Here is a 22261-nt window from a genome sequence, read left to right as displayed (position 1 = left end):
CACAACTTGAATTTATGCCTAAGAGATGGGCACAATGGGGACTAATTTCTTCCCCATAGTGCTTTTTCATTATAGTGCAATAGTCGTATGAAATTAATCTTGTTTGTTGAATTGCATGCTGTTTGGGGGAAATGTGATAGCATTTTTATGTGTATCATTCAGGGTTACTGACTTAAGGTTGTGAAGCAAGAGCTTAGGCTGTAGTGGATCAAAAACTGATGGTCAACAACCAATGTCACAAGGCTGTAGGAAAAGTGAATTTGGTGTTGGAATGTATAACTAGGACAGTTGAATAGAAGCCTTCAATTCTGATACTTACCTTACACAAGGCTTTAGTCTGATTCATGTAGAATGCTGTGCCCAGTTTTGATCCCCTCACATGGTGGGGTACTTGAGGTCCTGGAGAAGGCCCAGTGGTGGGGCAGAAAAAAGATAGCTAATCTTAGATCTCTTACTTATCTGGCTAAGCACCCAGAACTAAGGCTTTTTGTTATTGCAGAAATGTTGATTTCAAGGGAGCATGATTGAAATTTTTAAAGCGATGAAAGATAATTCTGTCAGGTGGATAAGTTACATAAGATAGATAGGGATGCGAGAAATGTGTTGGGGAAGTGAGGGGCATCAGCATAAAATCCAAAAAAAATAACATTTGCGTTTATATAGAGCCTTTAACACAGGAAGACATTCTGAGGCTCTTCACAGAGGTTTAATCAAAATTGACCACTGAGCCAAAAGAAGGAGATATTAGCTGGAATGACCAGAAGCTTGATTAAAAAGGATGGTTTTTAAGGAAAGTTGTAAAGGAGGTGAGAGAGGTTAAGACTTCGCCAACTCCCAATGGGACTGGCTGGATGGACCATTTAGTCTTTTCCTGTCCTTTTTTTGTATATTCATACATATGATTTCATTTTTTTTCATTTTGCTCTTTCTATCTACAAAAGTAGAACAAGATCTCTTGTAACTTTCCATAACATACCATGGTTTCTTAGAGCATAACAGAACATTCCAATGGCATGAAACCCTAGCTGCAAAGCAAATATCAGAAAATTTTTAGGTAAGTAATGCAAAAGCCTTTAAAATACATTTTATTTTGAACAATGTCATACTGTCCTAGTTTACTTTTTGTATTTGAACATTTCACGCTTTCCCACTATTTATATTTGCTCTTATATTTCTTCATATGTTCTTCTTCTTTGGCCTTCTTGTCTCGAGAGACAATGGGTAAGCGCCTGGAGGTGGTCAGTGGTTTGTGAAGCAGCTCCTGGAGTGGCTATAAAGGCCAATTCTAGAGTGACAGACTCTTCCACAGGTGCTGCAGATAAAAAATTTTTGTCAGGGCTGTTACACAGTTGGCTCTCCCCTTGCGCTTCTGTCTTTTTTCTTGCCAACTGCTAAGTCTCTTTGACTTGCCACACTTTAGCCCCACCTTTATGGCTGCCCGCCAGCTCTAGCAATCACTGGCAACTGACTCCCACGACTTGTGATCAATGTCACAGGACTTCATGTCGCGTTTGCAGATGTTTTTAAAGTGGAGACATGGATGGCTGATGGGTCTGATACCAGTGACGAGCTCGCTGTACAATGTGTCCTTGGGGATCCTGCCATCTTCCATGCGGCTCACATGGCCAAGCCATCTCAAGCGCCGCTGGCTCAGTTGGGTGTATATGCTGGGGATGTTGGCCGCCTCGAGGACTTCTGTGTTGGAGATACGGTCCTGCCACCTGATGCCAAGGATTCTCCGGAGGCAGTGAAGATGGAATGAATTGAGACGTCGCTCTTGGCTGACATACGTTGTCCAGGCCTCGCTGCCGTAGAGCAAGGTACTGAGGACACAGGCTTGATACACTCGGACATACTTCATATGTTAAAGTCTGATTTAACATCGCTACTTCTTCTTGACCTGGTTGCTCTCCTGTTCATTCATCTTTTATCGCTGAATCACCAATCAAGTTTGCTTACATCCCAGACACTATAGCCATGGTATTGCATGCCCTATTTGCCCTTCAGCTGAAACCCTACTAAATGCTTTCAAGAAAAATGGTGTAAACTATGCAAGCCTCTATGTAAAGAACTCTATATAATGGTTAAAATGTGATTTATTGAGATGGCTAGTGGAACCAACTGAATATATTGTGTCCCTTGTGTTTATTTGTTTTATTTGACAGGAAGAGATAGCTTTACTGAAAAAATATTTCTTTCTGTTTTAAGAGTCAATATGCATCCTTTATATTTAATTTTGATTTTATAAATAGCAGCATTGTTGGCAGTTGGCAGATTAATAAGGAATGATTCTAGCAGCAACAACCATGAAAATAAAAAGAGCTTCTTTAACGCCAAAACCATCTCCTGACTATAGCTTCTTTAAAAATTAATTATCTTGGTGTGCAAATGTTTCCAAGTTGTTCAACATGGCTCTTTTAAAAAGTATAAAACTGGTTTAGGTGACATCATTTTATCTCTATGCTATGGGCAAAATGCATTAAGTTAAGTGCAGGATGCAATACAATGGTACATATACAGAACAGGTAGAATCTAATGTATACACATAAGAGCTGGAATTTTCTATTCAGATTCCATCTGATTTTGGGCAGATCTGGAGTTAGGCGGGGGCATAAAATTGGCTATGGATGCATTTCACTTCCTCCCTGCCAACTGCCATCACTTCTGGAACTTTCCACTGGACATGATGATGGTCAGTTACTACAACTACTCAGATATGGTATGGAATATCTAAATTGCATGGTAATGAAGGAGTGACATCATGGCTTGGATTCTCCTCTTTGGTGGGTTGGTATTTCCGCCTGCCTGTCCGCCTGCCAACCCAACCCAAACCCAATTTTCCTGTGTCGGGGCGCCACCATAAAGAGGGAGCCCACCAGTGGGACAGTAGAATCCTGGTGGTGCTGCAGCAACACTGGATAATCCGAGAGGGGACCTGAAAAGGGAAGAAGCCCCCTGAAGATTGGAACGAAGATTCTCACTGAAGATCTTGACCGAGACTGGGGTATTCACGAGGTAAGTCACTGGAGTTGTGCGGAGGGAGTGAAGAGTGCTAGAGGATATTTATTGCCACCTGACACATGGCAACCACAGGAAATATGGCAGAAAACACAAAAATCCACTGGGACCCCCCAGGAATGCTAGTAAAATGTAGGGAAGAAGGGAGGACATGGAACAATTCACGATAAAATGTATATTATATGAATTAATATTCTAAAACATTTGAATAATAATTTAAAGAGTGAAGCTCATTTTTAGCATAGCATTTTTAAAAAAGAAATTATGTTTCAAAGTATTGTCATTAACTTCCTGTCTAGTCTGCTGATTTTTTTAAAATGTATTTTTGTAAAAAGGTTCAATACGGACAATATCACTGAGGGCCAATAGGAAGATGTTACTGATCTTCAGTATGTAATTGTTTACTAAGACACTGAAGGTGATGCTCACTTTATACAGAAATTTCATCAGAGTGGAATTCTTCTTGTTCTGATTCCTCAGAAATATAAGGATTCCTTCCATGTTCTTCATCATATATCCCATAAAACATTTCAGCTTCTATCTGGCTCTCTTGTTTCTGACTCTCCCTGGTTGCAGATTGTTCAAGTTTAAAAGGCAGTGGAATTGCAATGCTTGTGGCATCCCTCTGATCAATCTCAGAGGTACTGGCAGCTAGCTGATTACACAGACTTGGACTGTCCGAAGACACGGAGTCAATTAAGGTGGTGTTTTCACTCCTAGCTGGGTGATTCAGGCCTTTGTCTCTGAAGCAAGAGGGGAGGACTGACCTGTGTCTGAGAAGAGACAGGCTGTTTGAGGAAGAAGGACTGACTGAGGTGTTCAAGCTTTCCTGGAAGGTGGCAAGAGGAGCCTCACTACATCCTCTTCCCTTGCTGCAAATGGACAAAGAAAGAAAGTTAATGAGACTGAACACTGATCACTGATTTTGTCAAATGTTATGTAAGGCTGCAGTAACCTGAATAGGAGTTAATTGAATAAGTGCACATGTGAAAGACGTGATTATATGTTTCAGATCACGAGGGTATTTGTGTTACAAACTACACCCCTCTGATACACTACCATACAAGTTGATATAGGGAAGTGTGAGTCAACTTCCATAAAAAGCAAAGTACTCAAACTGCTTATGGGAGTTGTCATGAAGACCCCCACCTGCCAAGAATGAGGCATATTAATTTCATCATATGAACATTAATTTTTAAACTGTTGCCGGAATGAAGAAATGACTTGTTAAAAAGAGATCACCAGGCACTTGGCTGGAGGACATTTGCATACTAAGAGACAGACATAGAGTCATAGAGTTACACAGCACAGAAACAGGCCCTTTCGGCTAATCGTGTCTGTGCCGGCCAAGCACCTATCTATTCTAATCCCATTTTCCAGCACTTGGCCCGTAGCCTTGTATGCTATGACGTTTCAAGTGCTCATCTAAATACTTCTTAAATGTTGTGAGGGTTCCTGCCTCTACCACCCCTTCAGGCAGTTGTTCCAGATTCCAACCCCCTCTGGGTGAAAAAAGTTTTCCTCTAATCCCCTCTAAACCTCTTGCCCCTTACCTTAAATCTATGCCCCCTGGTTATTGACCCCTCCGCTAAGGGGAAAAGTTTCTTCCTATCTATCCCATCAATGTCCCTCATAATTTCATATACCTCAATCAGGTCCCCCCTCAGCCTTCTCGGCTCAAAGGAAAACAACCCTAGCTTTTCCAGTCTCTCTTCTTTGCTGAAATGCTCCAGCCCAGGCAACATCCTGGTGAATTTCCTCTGCACCCTCTCCAGTGCCATCACATCCTTCCTATAGTGTGGTGCCCAGAACTGTACACAGTGCTCCAGCTGCTTGGAGAGATGAAAGAATTGCTCACAGATTCAATTAACAGAAATTGGGCTGGGCAATGGTGATCCACATCTTGTCGGGGTGAGAGACAGCACTACGCCCCCCCCCGCTCCCCCCACCCACCCACCAAGAGCTTTGGAATCCTCAAACGCAGGAGTGGTTAAGCCAGCTGGTCATACGACTAACCGGCTGGTCCAGGCTTTTTGAACTAGACACAGGACAGTTTGAATTCAGACTGCAGTTGCAACTGAACCTGGAACAAGAGAGCTGTCTTTCCTCGCTGGCTCTCTCTCGCTTTCTCACAAGCCTCTGGACCCATTGAAGACATGTAAACCTCAAAAGAGAAAAGACTCCTACATCGAAACAAGTTAAAGCTTGCACTGGGCCCCAACAAACAGCAAGACTTAACAGCAACCAAAGACTCCACATCGAACTCAAAGGGCCGTAAATAACTACCAGATATTGCCTCAAACTTTTCCCCTTTATTCTTTCTGCTTTTTCTGTCATTATCTGCGTGTGCGTTTATTGCATATGTATGCTAGCGTGGTCGTGTCGCGTATTCGTAGCCGTTACCCAAATTAGAGTTTAAGATTAATAAACTTCCACCTTTCTTGCTTAAATCTAAGAAAACCTGTCTGATTTGATTTCTTTGCCTTACAATTGGAAAGCAGCGAACAAGGATTCACTGAGGGGGAGCTAAAACACGATGTTTTAAAAAATTAAACCCTGTTACGGTTAGATCAGGCAAAGGCTGAGAGGGAACCCCTAGACCCCTCTCACCTGGTTGTAACAGAGTGAATGATGCCACTGAACCAAGTAGATAATTGTGTCAGACTCTAAATTTGAAACAGGTACCTTGAACAAACTTTGACAAAATTATTCCTTTGAAGTAATATTATCTGTGTGGTATATGAAATTCCCCAGTCCTTGAGTGCTTAAGTCGTGGGAAGTCTGTGAATGCATAATCTTTATTTTTTGAATGGGTTAAAAACTTTGTTTTCTGAACTGTCCACCTTCACTGTCTACCTTAATTTTTTTTAGAGGTTCAATCTCAGCCAGGAACCTGTACATGCACGGCCAGTAGATCTGGGGATAAGGAAATAAAATGTAAAAATACATGTAAAAAGGAAAGACAGCTCACGTTCTACAAGAAAGGCTTATGTCGCTGGTACAGGTCTCCCCATCACTCCCAGAGTCTCTGTGGACCAGAGCCTCTGCCTTCACAGAAGATTGACCTTCTATATCCATGTGTTCTGACTGGAGTGAGGTGGGAAGAGAGTTCACTCCAGGGGGATCTCCAGTGCTAATCACCTTCCAGTGCTGGATCTGCCCATAAATAGGAAGATTTTTCTCAAACTGTTCAGCCTCTTCACAGGAGGTATATGGACTCTGGGAGCTGAAAAAAACAAAACAAGTTATATTTAATAGGGGCTCAGTGATGCAAATCTCCTAGAGTACTGTGTCCAGTTTTGGTTACTAAATACAAGGGTGATTTTTAAGACCTGGACATAGTGCAACATTAGTCACAAATCTGGTCGCCAAAGTGAGAGAACTGAGTTTTAGCTATGAGGATACAAAGCTTTTAGGCTTTGAAAGAAAGGATTTAGAAAGGCTCTCATAGAAGTAAATAAAATGGGAAACAGTAAAAAAAACATGTAAATCCATGCATTACTTTAAAGTAAACCACAATAGCAGAAAAAGAGGTACAACCAAAACTAGGACAAGGCAAAATTAATATTGATATCTGGAAGTTTTTCACACAAAAAATGATCAACATTAGAAATGGACAATCAGGTAGAGTACAAGCAAAATCCTTAAATCGTTTATGGAAAGGGGATGGAACTGTAGGTTTTCTTTCTGGAATGCTAAGCTATAATGGCCTTTCCTTATCCTTATTCATCTTTTAATCTTGTGCACCAGGGGACACCCAAGGATTGACTTTATGCAGACCATTAGTGCTCCAGGGAAATAAATGGATGTCCATTGCTAGAACAGCGGGAATCGAAGCTAGATTTTCCGACCTCTCTGATGTTTACGAACAGGAATCAAATGCTGACTCTCATCATAGCCAGGAATTTGGCGCAGAACTTGTTGCTAGAACTCCAGATCAGACTCAGACCATGACCAGAGATTGGATACGACGTTATCATTGGTTCCAAAGTCTAGATACAACTTCTGTCACTGACATATGCTTCAGCCATATTATCTACCAACAACAAATCTCTTCAAATACAATTAAAGTTTTGTGTGACCTATCCCTCCCACTCAATTCTGTTTGTGTACTGCTGTGTTACATCATAATATTTATGTTTGGGCTGCTACATGAACTACCTTTAAGCTGAAAATCCTTCTCATTTGCACAAATTCCAGATTCATTTCAATGAGATCAGGAATGTGTAGAGACGGGTATAGTAAGTCCTGTCCACTAAAGAATATCAACAGTCATCCATAACTCAGCATTCAGGATAAATTACCTTGTTTGGAGAGGAACCCCACACTCTGACAAGGAGGTTGGAATCTGATGTTTTTGCGGAAACAAGTGCTCTGTGTCTGACTCGATGGGAGGAACGAATGTGATCTACAAAAGAAGTCTGTCTATCAGAAAATCACATTAAAAAAAATCCCACTGTCAACTAATACTGCAGTTAAACTAGAAACCATTCACTTTTTAGTAAACATTAGAAGTGAAACCAGGTGCTTCAGTGACATTCAATTCTTAATCCGATCTCAGAGTTTACATAATATAGTGCAAGAATGAGTTGAACCCGTCAAATATCTTGTAACTCATTCCAGTTATGTCAAGAGGGGGGCAGCTGAAGCCATGGCATGTGCTACTGTCCTAAGAGGAAAAAAAAATCCTATGCAGCTCCCAGTCCTGGGTGGCTTAGTCTTCATTATCTTCTTGGCCAAGATCTTCCTCCTCCTGTGCCATATTTCCCTTTGATGGAGCTTAGGAAAGAAGGGTTGAAACTAGGAGTTGCTGAACATCGCCTTCTTGGGATTAAGGAGACAGAGAAGTAGGTGGAAGGTTGTAGCTATGCTGTGCTTCATAGGGTTGCCAAGATGACAGCACAAGTGCTTGATCAGTACACTGGCACCAGCAAGATGTTACCAATCTTGCCACCTCCCACAGCAAGAGAGCTGAGTGTCTCCCACAAGCCTTCTCCTCAAAGTGGGTGAGGAACATAAAGTTGAGAAAGTCCCCTTCAGGGGCCAATCTGTGGCAGGCATTGTGCACCAATTTGTTCTGCAAGATGATAGCCTTACCTTTATTCACACTATCAGTTAAGGAGTGTGTACTAATTGACATGGGAGGGATATGGCAGATATAAGTTTGATTTAAGGTTATATATGTAATTACTGTGAGATGAGCTGTGTAGCCATAATACTAGCTGCTGAGTTTGAATCCCCTTTAACTAAAGAGCATTGTGAAGGATCTATTGGTGCAGGTATTTCTTTAAAAGGGGGAAGAATGTGCTGATGTCCAGGGTGCACAAGGAAGAAAAGAAAGAGGTCTACAGAGTGTCTGCCTTGTTGACAATATGGAACTATTCTGCAGGTTATACACCATTTCTTCATTGTTACCATGTTAATACACCTGGAATTTCCTCAATATCACAACTGTAGGAGTGCCATCAGCCAGAACCTCCAAGGAGAAGGCCCACAGCCTTCTCAGGGCAGCTGAGGATGGGCAATAAAAATGGGACTTTTTCAGCATTACTCATATACTGAGAAAAATAGATGAGGAAGGACAGTTCCCTGTTTAATTTATGCAACCAGATTTGGTTTGGGAACCGTACAACATTAGTGCAATTGCGATGTTTTCTTGTTTGCACTACTCAATGAATTAAAGTGTTATGGTATAATATTAAGTGCAGTTATGAAGAAATCTAATAATTTAACTGAAGTATTTAATAATTGATTTGCTTCATTTCACATCCCTTTTTGATATGCTAAGGTCCTGCAGCAAAACAATGGACATGGGCCAGACTTTACAAGAACACCCTTGTTAAAGCCCTGCAAAATTGAACTGTAACCCATGGTGCATGTCAACCCATACTATGAATGGTCACATACTACCAGCAGACAGTAGAGGGGAAAAATACCTTTTGTTGAAACACAAACTACACACAAAAGTATATAATGCTATAACTGATGGCAAAGATCAATTGTATTAAAAGTCACAGGCAGGGCAAAAGATTACTAGTCAAGGGGTTTGGGTGTTGAAGATTATGGAAGAGGTGAATCCCTTTCTAGCAAATTTCACTTTAAGCATGGTTGCAGTGTAGGAGGCAAAAGGCCTAGAAATTCTTGTAGACCATTTTTAAAGGGCGAAATGTGTGCAGGGACTGATTCACGCAGCTGAAGATGGAAGCATGAGGATTACAAAATATCGGTCCTCAGGCCTCATTGAAATATTCAGGGTGAGCAGCAGCACCTGACACGCCTCCATAGGCAGCTCACCTGATGCAAACATGCAACTTCTCATTGGCTGTGACTCTCAGGTAACCCACACTCCTCCTCCTGGCTACACAGAATTTTTAAAAGAATTGTTCAATTACCTTTCCTAGCTGCACTGGCTAAGTCACATTCACATCCCAACAACCTGAGCGGAGCAAGCCTCAGGGTAGCCCATTCCTGGTAAATGTCCTAACATAGATGTTAGGCCCCTTCACTGTCTGTTTTGGTTGGCTGCCCCAGGCACCTGAAAAAAGGCCAGGCACAATTTTGGGTCCAGTGTTTTTCAAGCGTCCTTGGGACATAAGAAGTTGCACACCAAAATTGACCCTTTCTACATCATTTTACGCCTATAAAACAGATGCAATGAGGACCAATTTATATCCCTAACACTTGGGCACAGAATAGTAAAAGACAGGCTTGATTCCTGGCACTGATATGAGATGTTAGAGTTCTAATACTCAGGAGCGCAGGTTTATGCTCCCCACTTCAGTGGGTTTCTGATGCTCTATATAGACTATAAACAACAAACTTTAAAACCAAAGGAAAAGGTCCTAACAATGGCCAAAACCAGAGACACTTTTACTGTGATAAAAGCAAAATACTGCAGATGCTGGAAGTCTGAAATGAAAGGTCATCGACCTGAAATGTTAACTCTGTTGCTCTCTCCGCAAATGCTGCCAGACCTGCAGGCTATTTCCAGCTGTTACAGCGAGGTGAGGAGGAGGTCTCAGGCTCCCTTCTTGCCCCTTCCTCTTAGTTGACTGCAACAGGATTATTCCTTTTAAACAGTGGTTTTGCTTAACACCCCCATGAGAGTTTTACCTATTACCTTTAAAGCGATTGTGAAAAAAACAATCGGACAGGTTTTCTTGAGTTTAAACAAGAGGTAAGTTTATTATACTTAACACTCTAACCTGATTTAAAAATACTAAAAATACGCTACACATTCATGCACACAATCACACACACACACAAATAGATTACAGGAGGGAAAATAGATTTGATGCTTAGATTAAAGTCCAGAATAAATGGAATTTATATACAATCTGTAAAGTGGATGATCCAATAGTCTTCGGCTGAAGCTGTATTCTTCAAGTTCTTGGTTGGTCAAGGTGTATTTTGGCTGGCTTGCTTTGCTGAGGGTTTTCCTGAAGGCAGAATCTGTAGTTGGCTCTCTTCCCTGGTTGCTGGCTGTAGTAGTCTGTTGGCTTGGAGGATCCCCCAGTCGTAGAACAGGGTATTGAGTTTGGATGATCAGCCATGATCATATTGAATGGTGGAGCAGGCTCAAAGGGCCGAATGGCCTACTCCTGCTTCTATTTTTCTATGTTTTCAAACTTGATGTTTTCTGGGGAAAGAGATAGAAGAGGGAGAAAGGGAAGGACGCAGACTTCAGTTGCTGCACACTCTGTTACTACTTGTCTCTGTAACAAAACATCTAGTTTCTTCATAGATGAACGGCGGTCACATAGTTCTCTCAAACCCCTTTGTTTCTAATAAGGTTTTTTCTGGAATCTTCTAATGAAATTCAAGGCCTACAAGCCCCAGGATGCCCATTCACACTTGGAGGGGGTTGGTTCTTTCAAAGTCAAAGTGTGAAGATGGCCTTGACTACCGTGATAATGAAGCCATTTTAGGTAATTCAATCACTTAGAGCAAGCCATTGTTCTGGCTGGGCTTCTTGTTAGACTTTTTGTCTCCAGTTCAATCTCCAGGTATTTCAGCTGTAAATGGCAGTGGCCATCTTGGCTGCTAGTTTTTTTTAAAGTTACTGCAGGAGTTTTTCCCATTAAAAGTAATAAGGTAAGTTTTCAACCGATAAAATAAATATTTCTCATTTGGCATCTAGGGTTTTCTTGACACGGTGCATTCTGTTTTTGCTATGCTTTTACTATGTATAGTTTTATTATTATAAAGTAAATACTTTCACTTTTGTACTATTATTTATGCACTTTGACAAGAAAAACGATATGCCAAATAAGGAAGATTCATTTATAGGTTGGAAATTTAGATTAAACTTTGAATGGAAAAAATCATGCAGTTAACTTAAAAAAAAACTGGCAGCTAAGATGACCACTGCAGTTTGCATCTGAAACATTTTTTCACATTCTAAGGCCCAACTGGAGACAGAGGTCTGAGGCGCAGGGGCCCAGAACAATGGCTTTTCTTTTCTTTGTTCATGGGATGTGGGCGTTGCTGGCTCGGCCAGCATTTATTGCCCATCCTTAATTGCCCAAGAGAAGGTGGTGGTGAGCTGCCTTCTTGAACCGCTGTAGTCTCTGTGGGGTAAGGTATACCCATAGTGCTGTTAGGAATGGAGTTTCAGGATTTTGACCCAGTGACAGTGAAGAAATGGCGATAGAGTTCCAAGTCAGGATGGTGTGTGGCTTGGAGGGGAACTTGCAGGTGGTGGCGTCCCATGCATCTGCTGCCCTTGTCCTTCTAGGTGGTAGAGGTCGCAGGTTTGAAAGATGCTGTCTAAGGAGCCTTGGTGCATTGCTGCAGTGCATCTTATAGATGCTACACACTGCTGCGACTGTGCGTCGGTGGTGGAGGGAGTGAATGTTTGTGGATGGAGTGCCAATCAAGCGGGCTGCTTTGTCCTGGATGGTGTCAAACTGCTTGAGTGTTGTTGGAGCTGGACTCATCCAGGCAAGTGGAGAGTATTCCATCACACTCCTGACTTGTGCCCTGTAGATGGTGGACAGACTTTGGGGAGTCAGGAGGTGAGATACTCGCCTCAGGATTCCTAGCCTCTGACCTGCTCTTGTAGCCACGGTATTTATATGGCTACTCCAGTTCAGTTTCTGGTCAGTGGTAACCCCCAGGATGTTGATAGTGGGGGATTCAGCGATGGTAATGCCATTGAATGACAAGGGGAGATGGTTTGATTCTCTCTTGTTGGAGGTGGTCACTGCCTGGCACTTCTGTGACATGAATGTTACTTGCCACTTATCAGCCCAAGCCTGCATTTCTACACGGACTGCTTTAGTTTCTGAGGAGTCATGAATGGTGCTGAACATTGTGCAATCATCAGCGAACATCCCCACTTCTGACCTTATGATTGAAGGAAGATCATTGATGAAGCAACTGCAGATGGTTGGGCCTAGAACACTACCTTGAGGAACTCCTGCGGTGATGTCCTGAGCTGAGATGATTGACCTCCAACAAATACAGCCATCTTCCTTTGCGCTAGGTATGAATCCAACCAGCGGAGCGTTTCCCCCCTGATTCTCATTGACTCCAGTTTTACTAGGGATCCTTGATGCCATACTCAGTCAAATGCTTGATGTCAAGGACAGTCACTCTCACCTCACCTCTTGAATTCAGCTCTTTTGTCCATGTTTGAACCAAGGTTGTAGTGAGGTCAGGAGCTGAGTGGTCCTGGCGGAACCCAAACTGAGCGTCACTGAGCAGGTTATTGCTAAGCAAGTGTTGCTTGATAACACTGTTGATGACACCTTCCATCACTTTCCTGATGATTGAGAGTAGGCTGATGGGGCAGTAATTGGCCCGGTTGGATTTGTCCTGCTTTTTGTGTACAGGACATACCTGGGCAATTTTCCACATTGCCGGGTAGATGTCAGTGTTGTAGCTGTGCTGGAACAGCTTGGCTAGGGGCACGGCAAGTTCTGGAGCACAGGTCTTCGGTACTATTGCTGGAATATTGTCAGAGCCCATAGCCTTTGCAGTATCCAGTGCCTTCAGTTGTTTCATGATATCACACGGAGTGAACCGAATTGGCTGAAGTCTGGAATCTATGATGCTGGGGACTTCAGGAGGAGGCCGAGATGGATCATCCACTCAGCACTTCTGGTTGAAGATTATTTTAAATGCTTCAGCCTTCTCTTTCGCACTGATGTGTTGGGCACCCCCATCCTCGAGGATGGGGATATTTGTGGAGCCACCTCCTCCAGTTAGTTGTTTAATTATCCACCACCTTTCAGGACTGCATGTGGCAGGACTGCGGAACTTAGATCTGATCCATTGGTTATGGGATCACTTAGCTCTGTCTGTCGCCTGCTGCTTATGCTTCACCAGGTTGACACCTCATTTTGAGGAATGCCTGGTGCTGCTCGTGGCATACCCTCCTGCACACTTCATTAAACTTGGATCGATCCCCAAGCTTGATGGTAATGGTAGAGTGGGGGATATGCCAGGCCATGAGGTTACAGATTGTGGTTGAGTACAATTCTGCTGCTGCTGATGGCCCGCAGCATCTCATGGATGCCCAGTTTTGCATTGCTAGATCTGTTCGAAATCTATCCCATTTAGCATGGTGGTAGTGCCACACAACACGATGGAGAGTATCCTCAATGTGAAGGCAGGACTCCATCTCCACAAGGACTGTGCGGTGGTCACTCCTACCAATACTGTCATGGACAGATGTATCTGAGGCAGGCAGATTGGTGAGGACGAGGTCAAGTATGTTTTACCCTCTTGTTTTACCCACCTGCCGCTTACAGAGTCTAGCAGCTATGTCCTTTAGGATTCGGCCAGCTTGGTCAATAGTGGTGCTACCAAGCCACTCTTGGTGATGGACATTGAGGTCCCCCACCCAGAGTATATTCTGTGTCCTTCAGTGCTCCCTTGAAGTGGTGTTCAACATGGAGAAGTACTGATTCATCAGCTGGTTGTGGCGGTAGGTGGTAACCAACAGGAGGTTTCCTTGCCCATGTTTGACCTGATGCCATGAGACTTCATGGAGTCCAGAGTCAATGTTAAGGACTCCCAGGGCAACTCGCTCCCGACTTTATACCAGTGTTCTACCACCTCGGCTGGGTCTGTCCTGCTGGTGGAACAGGACATATCCAGGGAAGGTGATGGCGGTGTCTGGGACATTGTCTGTAAGGTATGGTTCTGTGAGTATGACTATCAGGCTATTGCTTGACTAGTTTGTGGGACAGCTCTCCCAACTGGGGCACAAGCCCCCAGATGTTAGTAAGGAGGACTTTGCAGGGTTGACAGGGCTGGGTTTGCCGTTATCATTTCCGCTGCCTAGGTTGATGGCAGGTGGTCCGTCTGGTTTCATTCCTTATTGACTTCATAGCGGTTAGATACAACAGAGTGGCTTGCTAGGGCATTTAAGAGTCAACCACATTGCTGTGGGTCTGGAGTCACATATCGGCCAGACCAGGTAAGGACAGCAAATTTCCTTCCCTACAGGACATTAGTGAACCAGATGGCTTGCTCTAAGTGATTGAATTACCTAAGATTGCTTCATTTGCACAGCATTCAAGGCAATCTTAACATCTTGACTTTGGAAGAGCACACCCCTCCAGGTGTAAATTTTGGCATTCTGAGTATGGGGAGCCAATTCCGAACCTTGAATCTCATTAGAAGATTGCAGAGAATACAATGAGGCAGTCATGTGACTGTTTGTTTTCCATCTCTGTGAAAGCTGGGTGTTTCCTTGAACAAAAAGTCAAGCTAATAATTCAGACAGTGCAGCAGCAGAAAGGCTGTGTGCCTCCGTCTCGCAGCTCTCTTTCTCCAGCTAACACCACAAGTTTGAAAACCGTCTGTGAATGTGAACCCTCCAAGCCTGCAGATTGCTACAGACAGAGAGTAGGGGAAGAAAGCCACCTACAGGAAGACCTCAGCTAAGTGGGCCCGCCACAAAATGCACTTTGACCAGCCAAAAACTTCAAAAGTACAACTTCAGCCGGAAGACCACTGAATCATCCAACCTCACAGACTGTGTATTAATTTCCATTTATTCTGGACTATAATCCAACCACAAAGTCTACTTTTCCCTCTGTAATCTATTTATGTGTGTGTAGTTCTCATGTGAATGTGTGCGTGAATGGGCAGCGTATGTTTTTTAGATAGGGTTTAGATTGTTAAGTATAATCTCACCTCTTTCTTGTTTAAATTTAAGAAAACCTGTCCGATTGGTTCTTTTAGGGTCACATTAAAGGTATGAGGTAAAACATTCACTGAGGTGGTAAGCACAACCACTGTTTAAAAAAGGAATAAACCCTGTTGTGGTCAAGTAAGAGGAAGGACAAGATGGCAGCCTGGGACCCCCCCCCCCCCACCCCACTTCCTCACCCTACTTCCTCACCCTCCTCTCCTGGCTATAACAACTTCTAATGAGATTATATATTGTTATGGTTTACAAAATGCAAAGACTAATGCCCCCAGCAAATAAATTAAAAGCTGTATTACTATATAGATTAGGACTTTATCAAACCAACGTAAATCGAACTGGGATCCTGCCGGTGGCACAGTTACTCATATCACCAGAGATATGATTTTTACTTTGTTTTTGTTGGTCTTTTATTGTGTGGGAAAATGGCGCACTGACACGGAACACAAAAGTCCGAGTGTATCAGGCCTGTGTCCTCAGTACCTTGCTCTACGGCAGCGAGGCCTGGATAACGTATGCCAGCCAAGAGCGACGTCTCAATTCATTCCATCTTCGCTGCCTTCGGAGAATACTTGGCATCAGGTGGCAGGACTATATCTCCAACACAGAAGTCCTTGAAGCGGCCAACACCCCCAGCTTATACACACTACTGAGTCAGCGGCGCTTGAGATGGTTTGGCCATGTGAGCCGCATGGAAGATGGCAGGATCCCCAAAGACACATTGTACAGCGAGCTCGCCACTAGTATCAGACCCACCGGCCGTCCATGTCTCCGCTATAAAGACGTCTGCAACCGCGACATGAAATCGTGTGACATTGATCACAAGTCGTGGGAGTCAGTTGCCAGCATTCGCCAGAGCTGGCGGGCAGCCATAAAGACAGGGCTAAATTGTGGCGAGTCGAAGAGACTTAGTAGTTGGCAGGAAAAAAGACAGAGGCGCAAGGGGAGAGCCAACTGTGCAACAGCCCCGACAAACAAATTTCTCTGCAGCACCTGTGGAAGAGCCTATCACTCCAGAATTGGCCTTTATAGCCACTCCAGGCGCTGCTTCACAAACCACTGACCACCTCCAGGCGCATATCCATTGTCTCTCGAGATAAGGAGGCCCAAAAGAAAAAGAAAGAATTGCTTTACATGCATTTTTTTTCTGGTTTAGGGAGTTTTTGCTCAAAAAATGTTATGGTTAAACAATTATTGATTTCAACAAATATACGAAATCTATAGTAAGAGGCAAAAGGAAAAACTGCTGAAGAAATGATTAAACCCAATTCACTGCTGCCACATTGCAGTTATGAGAAGGATCCATCTGTAGGGTGCGCTAGAGCACGATGGAAATCGTGGAATGAACCAAGAATGTAAGCATCCTGTGAACAACTGGACGTTCAACTAACTCTGTGTTAGAATGAGCCTTGCGATGCATTTACAAGTAATCCACAAAATGAAAAGCTCATTGAAGTTGTTTTCTTTGAAATTGATTCCTGCACTTTTTCAGTTCAATGAATCAACAAAAATTTCTTCTATCTCAATTTTTTTTTTAAAATCCTGAATTCTCCATTCTTTAAACTGAAAAACTGCCCCCTGATGTATGGATAAACTGGGCCTGATTTTTCAGCGATAAATGGAAAACAATCAGAGTTTACGGCTCCAATGTTTCCAGTGGGCTGCTTTGCTGATGGCTATGTGGTGAAGCAGAACATTTGCTCGCGCGTCAAGGCCATCATTGTCCCCGCCCCAAATGCTAGGGTAGGTTAATAACATGAAGGTGGCAAGTGTCCATGCCATTTATGCCACTGTCTGTCTTGCTAGCATTGGTGTGGGGGCAGGAAGATTTTAGGCGCATACTGCCACGCATGGGTAGGGAGTGGTGGAGAGAAGGCAGTGGGGCGGGGGAGTGGTCATTGTGGCCAAAGGCAGAAGAATTTAAAATACATTAAAGATTTGCCAGTAGCTCCACTTGGCAGATTTAAGCCGCTCTCAGAAAAATAAATAAAATCAAACTTGAAATCCTACTTATAGTGCAGAAACAATCATTGTGCGATTCTACTTTTGCCAGCCTGTCCCATGGAATTTTGCAGCACTGCCCAAAAGAGGATCCCACCCCGAATTCCTTACACTCCCAGACTATAAGATACTTACTTATGTTAACAAACACTTAGGAATTTGGGAATTTATGTCACTGTGAATTGAAAATACAGTTAGATAATGCATTATAGAAGATGAATTCATATATAATTTAACATGCTTTCACTTTCAGACTTCAAACCAAGCAGATTTTAACACCGGTATTGAATACATTTACAGTGATCATTTTCAGGTTTATCCAGATTTGATTTCAATTGGACTCTGCTCTCTTGGGGAGTGGATAAAGGAGTGGAGAATGAAGACTACAAGAGTGACTTTCTATTGCTTGAGTGGTATTCTGGCAGTGCTGATGGGAAAGAGCAGTATGGACAGCATGCAGGGTCCAGCTGAATAAGTCACTGTAAATTATAGTCATAGAGTCATACAGCACAGAAACAGGCCCTTCGGCCCATCATGTCTGCGCCAGCCATCAAGCCTATCTATTCTAATTTTCCAGTACTTGACTCGTAGCCTTGTATGCTATGGCATTTCAAGTGCTCCTCTAGATACTTCTTAAATGTTGTGAGGGTTCCTGCCTCTACCACCCCCTTCAGGCAGTGTGTTCCAGATTCTAACCACCCTCTGGGTGAAAATTTTTTCCTCAAATCCCCTCTAAACCTCCTGCCCCTTACCTTAAATCTATGCCCCCTGGTTATTGACACCTCCACTAAGGAAAAAGGTTTCTTCCTATCTGTGCTGCTCATAATTTTGTGTACCTCTATCAGGTCCCCCCTCAGCCTTCTCTGCTCTAAGGAAAACAACCCCAGCCTATCCAGTCTCTCTTCATAGCTGAAATGCTCCAGCCCAGGCAACATCCTGGTGAATCTCCTCTCCACCCTCTCCAGTGCCATCACCTCCTTCCTATAGTGTGGCGACCGGAACTGTACACAGTACTCCAGCTGTGACCTAACTAGCATTTTATACATCTCCATCATAACCTACCTGCTCTTATATTCTATGCCTCGGCTAATAAAGGCAAGTATCCCGTATGCCTTCCTAACCATCTTATCTACCTGTGCTAAAAGCCTTCAGTACATCCAGAATTCCATAAAACCTTTATGGTAATTTAAGCTTTAAACTATTCGGTCACTTACTTTAATTATGTCAATGCTTCACTGAGCATGACTATTTGCAGAAATGTCATTCAACGCAGTTTACTCAGGTAACCTTTCAGTGATTTGTCTTGATTGTACAGTTTACTGTTTGCAATACAAACTGTTGCACGCCTTCTGTTGTTTATGCTGCACATCATGACTGACTATCAGTGGCTTATACATGTCAGTTATTCCTCAAACTGGTATTTACCCTGACTATTGAAATATGAGACCCATCTCATATTATGTGTGCTTGCATATGCAGTAGTGCTGATGCCTTTTTGTTGCACTCACGTGCTGTATCCGGACCAGTTACAAATCTTTTTCACATTACCCAAAATTACAGCTTTTTCTTGTTGCGGTATAATAACAAACCATGATGAATACTTTTAGTGTTGTTTAGACTTCGCTGTGATCTATCATGGGGTATCCAACCTCTTCACTGACCTTACTAATTGGCATATCACTGTATCTCTGTACCGAGAATTTTCTGCTTCTACATTCACCAGCTCGTAATTTCCCCATTCGTTTAATTTGACAGGAACATTGTCCTGCAGACAACAGTCTTCCCCAGTGATAACTTCTCACAGAATGCAGTAATTATTTTGTTCAAACTTGAAAAATTAAGATGTAACTTAGTGGCTATATAGCATCTCAGCCCATTGATATATTCTGAAGTTTTTCACAAAATGAATTATTTTTGCAGTGAGCAGCTGTTATTACATGGAAAGATTAGTTAACACTCTGTGCTGACAGTCAAATTTGAAAAACAGAATGAATGTGGCCTACAAACTTTCTTTCTTTGGCCTTTATAAGTTTTGTGCTCACTGTTGCTTAGTACAACTTTTGGTAAAATAAGTCCCATGCTGTATTAGAAGTGACAGCTATCTACCAAAATACAGGAAGGTAAAATATTCCTGAAACTCTGATCTCAGATGTGGGAGACACTATGCAGAGACCTGGTACTTCCCATCGAGGAAGCAGTCACCATCCTGCTATTACACACCTCCTAATGACTGACAGAACACTGACTGAAGCCTTGCAGCAGATTTTTAAACTATCCTTTTACCCTGATATTGTGCTTTGCACACAGCACTCCAACTGGGAAGGAAATATAAATTTGCCAAGGGATACCTGACGGCAGAATATCAGAAAATTGTGGGCAGACATCCAGCATTTGATTTTCTGACGTGAATGTTGTGAATTAGATCTCCATCATCAACACGTATTCAAATATTTTTTCCATAATCGATCTGTCTATAGACTGTATTAAAGACCTTGAGTTGATAATGGTGTCACCCCAGCCCTTCTCCCTCTACCATCATCAATGGGGAATGCTGTAATGATAACACTTGTTCTCACTTTCTTCAGAGGTGGCCGTTGCTACTTCTAAAAAAAAAGTGTTATGAGAATGCCTGTCATTCCTACTTGCTCCAGGGGTGGTGCTGTAACCAAACTTTCTTGCAGCTAAACACTGACATGAGGGTCAGGGTTTTCAAAGGCCAATGGACGTGGGACTGGAGGTGGGCAGGCCTGGAATTGTGCACCACTGGCTGGCGTGCCAGTTTCTGTGCACCATCTAGCCCCCAACCTATTTTCAATAAGGCCAGGTTGGGACTGGAACAGCTACCAACCAAAAGTGGCCAGTAGCCAACTGAGGTAATTAAGGCATCTATTAAGGCCCTTCTCACACGCCGACTGGAATTTTCCAGTTGGCAGGTGGGCCGCACACTGTGGCCAAAACTTGGCCAGTGAGAGGAAGCGGCTTCCAGACAGGAGATGGGGGAGCAATGTTTCATCCTGCTATTGCCTGTATGGCCACTAGGCATCCAGTGGAGGAGTTGCCCCTCCACATTCATGGCCTTGCTGCTGTGGCCATTTTTACATCAATTTTTTTTTAGCGGGTCTTCAGAGGCTTCCTCCATTGTGAGGCACCCTCTCTCTCTTTCTCTGCAGGCAACTTGCATCTTGGATGGTGGGGCTGCCAATGTGTCTGTGCTGGAGGGCGTCCTATTGGCTCTCCAGCCTCGGAAGCTCACCTGCTATCCTTAATTGGATGACGAAGGCAACCTCTGGCATTAATTGGCCAGCTCGTCAGAAATTGTTGTCGGGAAACTATTCCCGACATGTTGCGGGGTCAGGACCTGCATTCGATCCTGACGTTGGGGTCCTGACCCCAAACGGAAAATCCAGTCCTAGGGATCAGCCTTGTGGCTTGTTCCACTATTTGAATGTCTCTCTCTCCTTTCTCAGCAACCAGAACTGGCCTCTTGCAATAAAAACACCTGCAATGTATTAGCATTTATTCTGACTAACCATGAGCAGGGCCATGTGAGCTTTCGTGAGATCACAAAGTGCTTACAGATGAGAAAGGTCATTAGACCCATTTTCATTCAATCATCTAAAAATACCCAACACTCTCCCCATTGCAACACAAAGTACAGCCTGATGACAGCAGTGTACAGTTTCATCACAAGATCTTCTGACTTGTATTACACTAACTTTGGCGATTGCTGCTGTGCATTATTTGGACAAGTTGAGCAATAATTCTCAGTTATTTTGACATCATTCATGGAGTGCACATGGTGGCTTCTTATGTGCAGTACTTTACATTTGTCTGCATTGTTGGTATCTATAGCACTTCAAATGTCACACTTAAGAAAAGCTCCATGGGATGTTTTGTGACATTAAAGATGCTACCTAAATGTAAGTTATTATCACATTTTAGAGTCTAAAACATTTTCTAAAAAGAGAAAAAAGCAGTTACCACCTGCTTTTTTTGTCCCGAAACTGGAAATTTGAAAGCTACTTCCAGGTTCCCTCACCAAATGTGTTTGCAATTGAATTTTGTTGTCTTAAAGGGACAGGTTATACTAAACAAAACTCCATTTTAGCAATAGAATCATATACTGTCCTTGTCATTACTGTAAGCAACTCCATGAGAGATCTGAGAGTAGCTTCAAGAGCCCAATTTTAAAAAGAAACCATAAATGCTGGTCTCACTTTTCTGTTGGAACGATCAGTAGCATTTTCACAGTCCCTCCTTATCGCTGAACAAATAGTGTCAATAAAATAGATTGTCATCACAGTAGCAAGTTCCTATCTGTCAAATAAGCATGATATTCCCAATCTTCCCTTCATTGTTCTCTTACTTTCTCTGCTTTTGTCTTTTAACCCACTCTTTTTGTGTCTGTTCTCATTTTTCTCTCCCAAATTTATCCTCTCTTGTGATGAAAATGTTCCCATTCCCTCCTGTTCATTCCCCTAAAATCATTTCCCTATTTCTGGAGGATTATTTTTTTTCCATACCTTAGGATAGCACTGACAAATGCTCCAGATAATCCCCACAACGACCATCAGAATCCCGATGCAACAGAAGGTTGCATAGACCTCAGGCTTATCCACATTCATAATGAACATTCCAACCATTATCAGAAAGAATCCCAGAACGATAAGACCATAGCGCAATGTCTTGTCCTCTGCCATCATCAACTGGCCAGTCGGTACGCTTTCAGGAACCCTTCAAGGGAGCGTGTAGATTTTCCTTACAACTTTCCTTCTGAGTTCAAGATCATGTAGCATGATCTGCCCTGCTGCAATTTCATCAGTAAATAGGTATTGTTGATTTTTGCCTCCTTTAAATCTGTTGCGCTACTAGTTTAGATTAAACACAGCTCAGTCCTGCTCAGGTTTGTTCCAGTCAGCTCCAATGAACATAATAAACAGAAATACCTCCATAAACTCACGTACTACTGGAGCTTTATTGCCTTTAGCTATAACCTTCCCTCCAGGCATTCAGCCATTTGGAATTTCTTCAATAACTCCCCAAATTACAATAACAAAGATAAAAAGGTACATTCAAATG

General features: G+C 42.9%; 1 protein-coding gene across 1 annotated transcript; it reads right to left on the bottom strand.

Annotated features, from left to right (window-relative positions):
- Window positions 1-1278: 1278 nt before the first annotated feature.
- Window positions 1279-22094, bottom strand: bsnd (barttin CLCNK type accessory subunit beta). Its single transcript, XM_068036959.1, has 4 exons — window positions 21706-22094; window positions 7323-7426; window positions 5990-6244; window positions 1279-3890 (listed from the first exon to the last, which is right to left on the bottom strand). The coding sequence occupies exons 1-4, from the start codon at window positions 21883-21885 to the stop codon at window positions 3449-3451; spliced, it is 981 nt and encodes a 326-aa protein (XP_067893060.1). The 5' UTR covers window positions 21886-22094; the 3' UTR covers window positions 1279-3448.
- Window positions 22095-22261: the final 167 nt, after the last annotated feature.

Source organism: Heterodontus francisci, chromosome 8, assembly GCF_036365525.1.
Source record: "Heterodontus francisci isolate sHetFra1 chromosome 8, sHetFra1.hap1, whole genome shotgun sequence".
NCBI classification, from domain to species: domain Eukaryota; kingdom Metazoa; phylum Chordata; class Chondrichthyes; order Heterodontiformes; family Heterodontidae; genus Heterodontus; species Heterodontus francisci.
The sequence above is the reverse complement of the archived record's forward strand: the minus strand, read 5'-3'. Positions and strand labels throughout refer to the sequence as shown.

What these genes read in the sequence shown, in the direction of transcription:
- bsnd (XM_068036959.1), bottom strand. Translation starts at nt 21,885, where the DNA reads ATGATGGCAGAGGACAAGACATTGCGCTATGGTCTTATCGTTCTGGGA. An exon ending in TTTGTCAGTGCTATCCTAAG is followed by an intron (nt 7,427 to 21,705) that starts GTATGGAAAAAA and finishes CTTCTTTTGTAG; the next exon opens with ATCACATTCGTTCCTCCCAT. An exon ending in ATAAGCCTTTCTTGTAGAAC is followed by an intron (nt 3,891 to 5,989) that starts GTGAGCTGTCTT and finishes GTCCATTTGCAG; the next exon opens with CAAGGGAAGAGGATGTAGTG.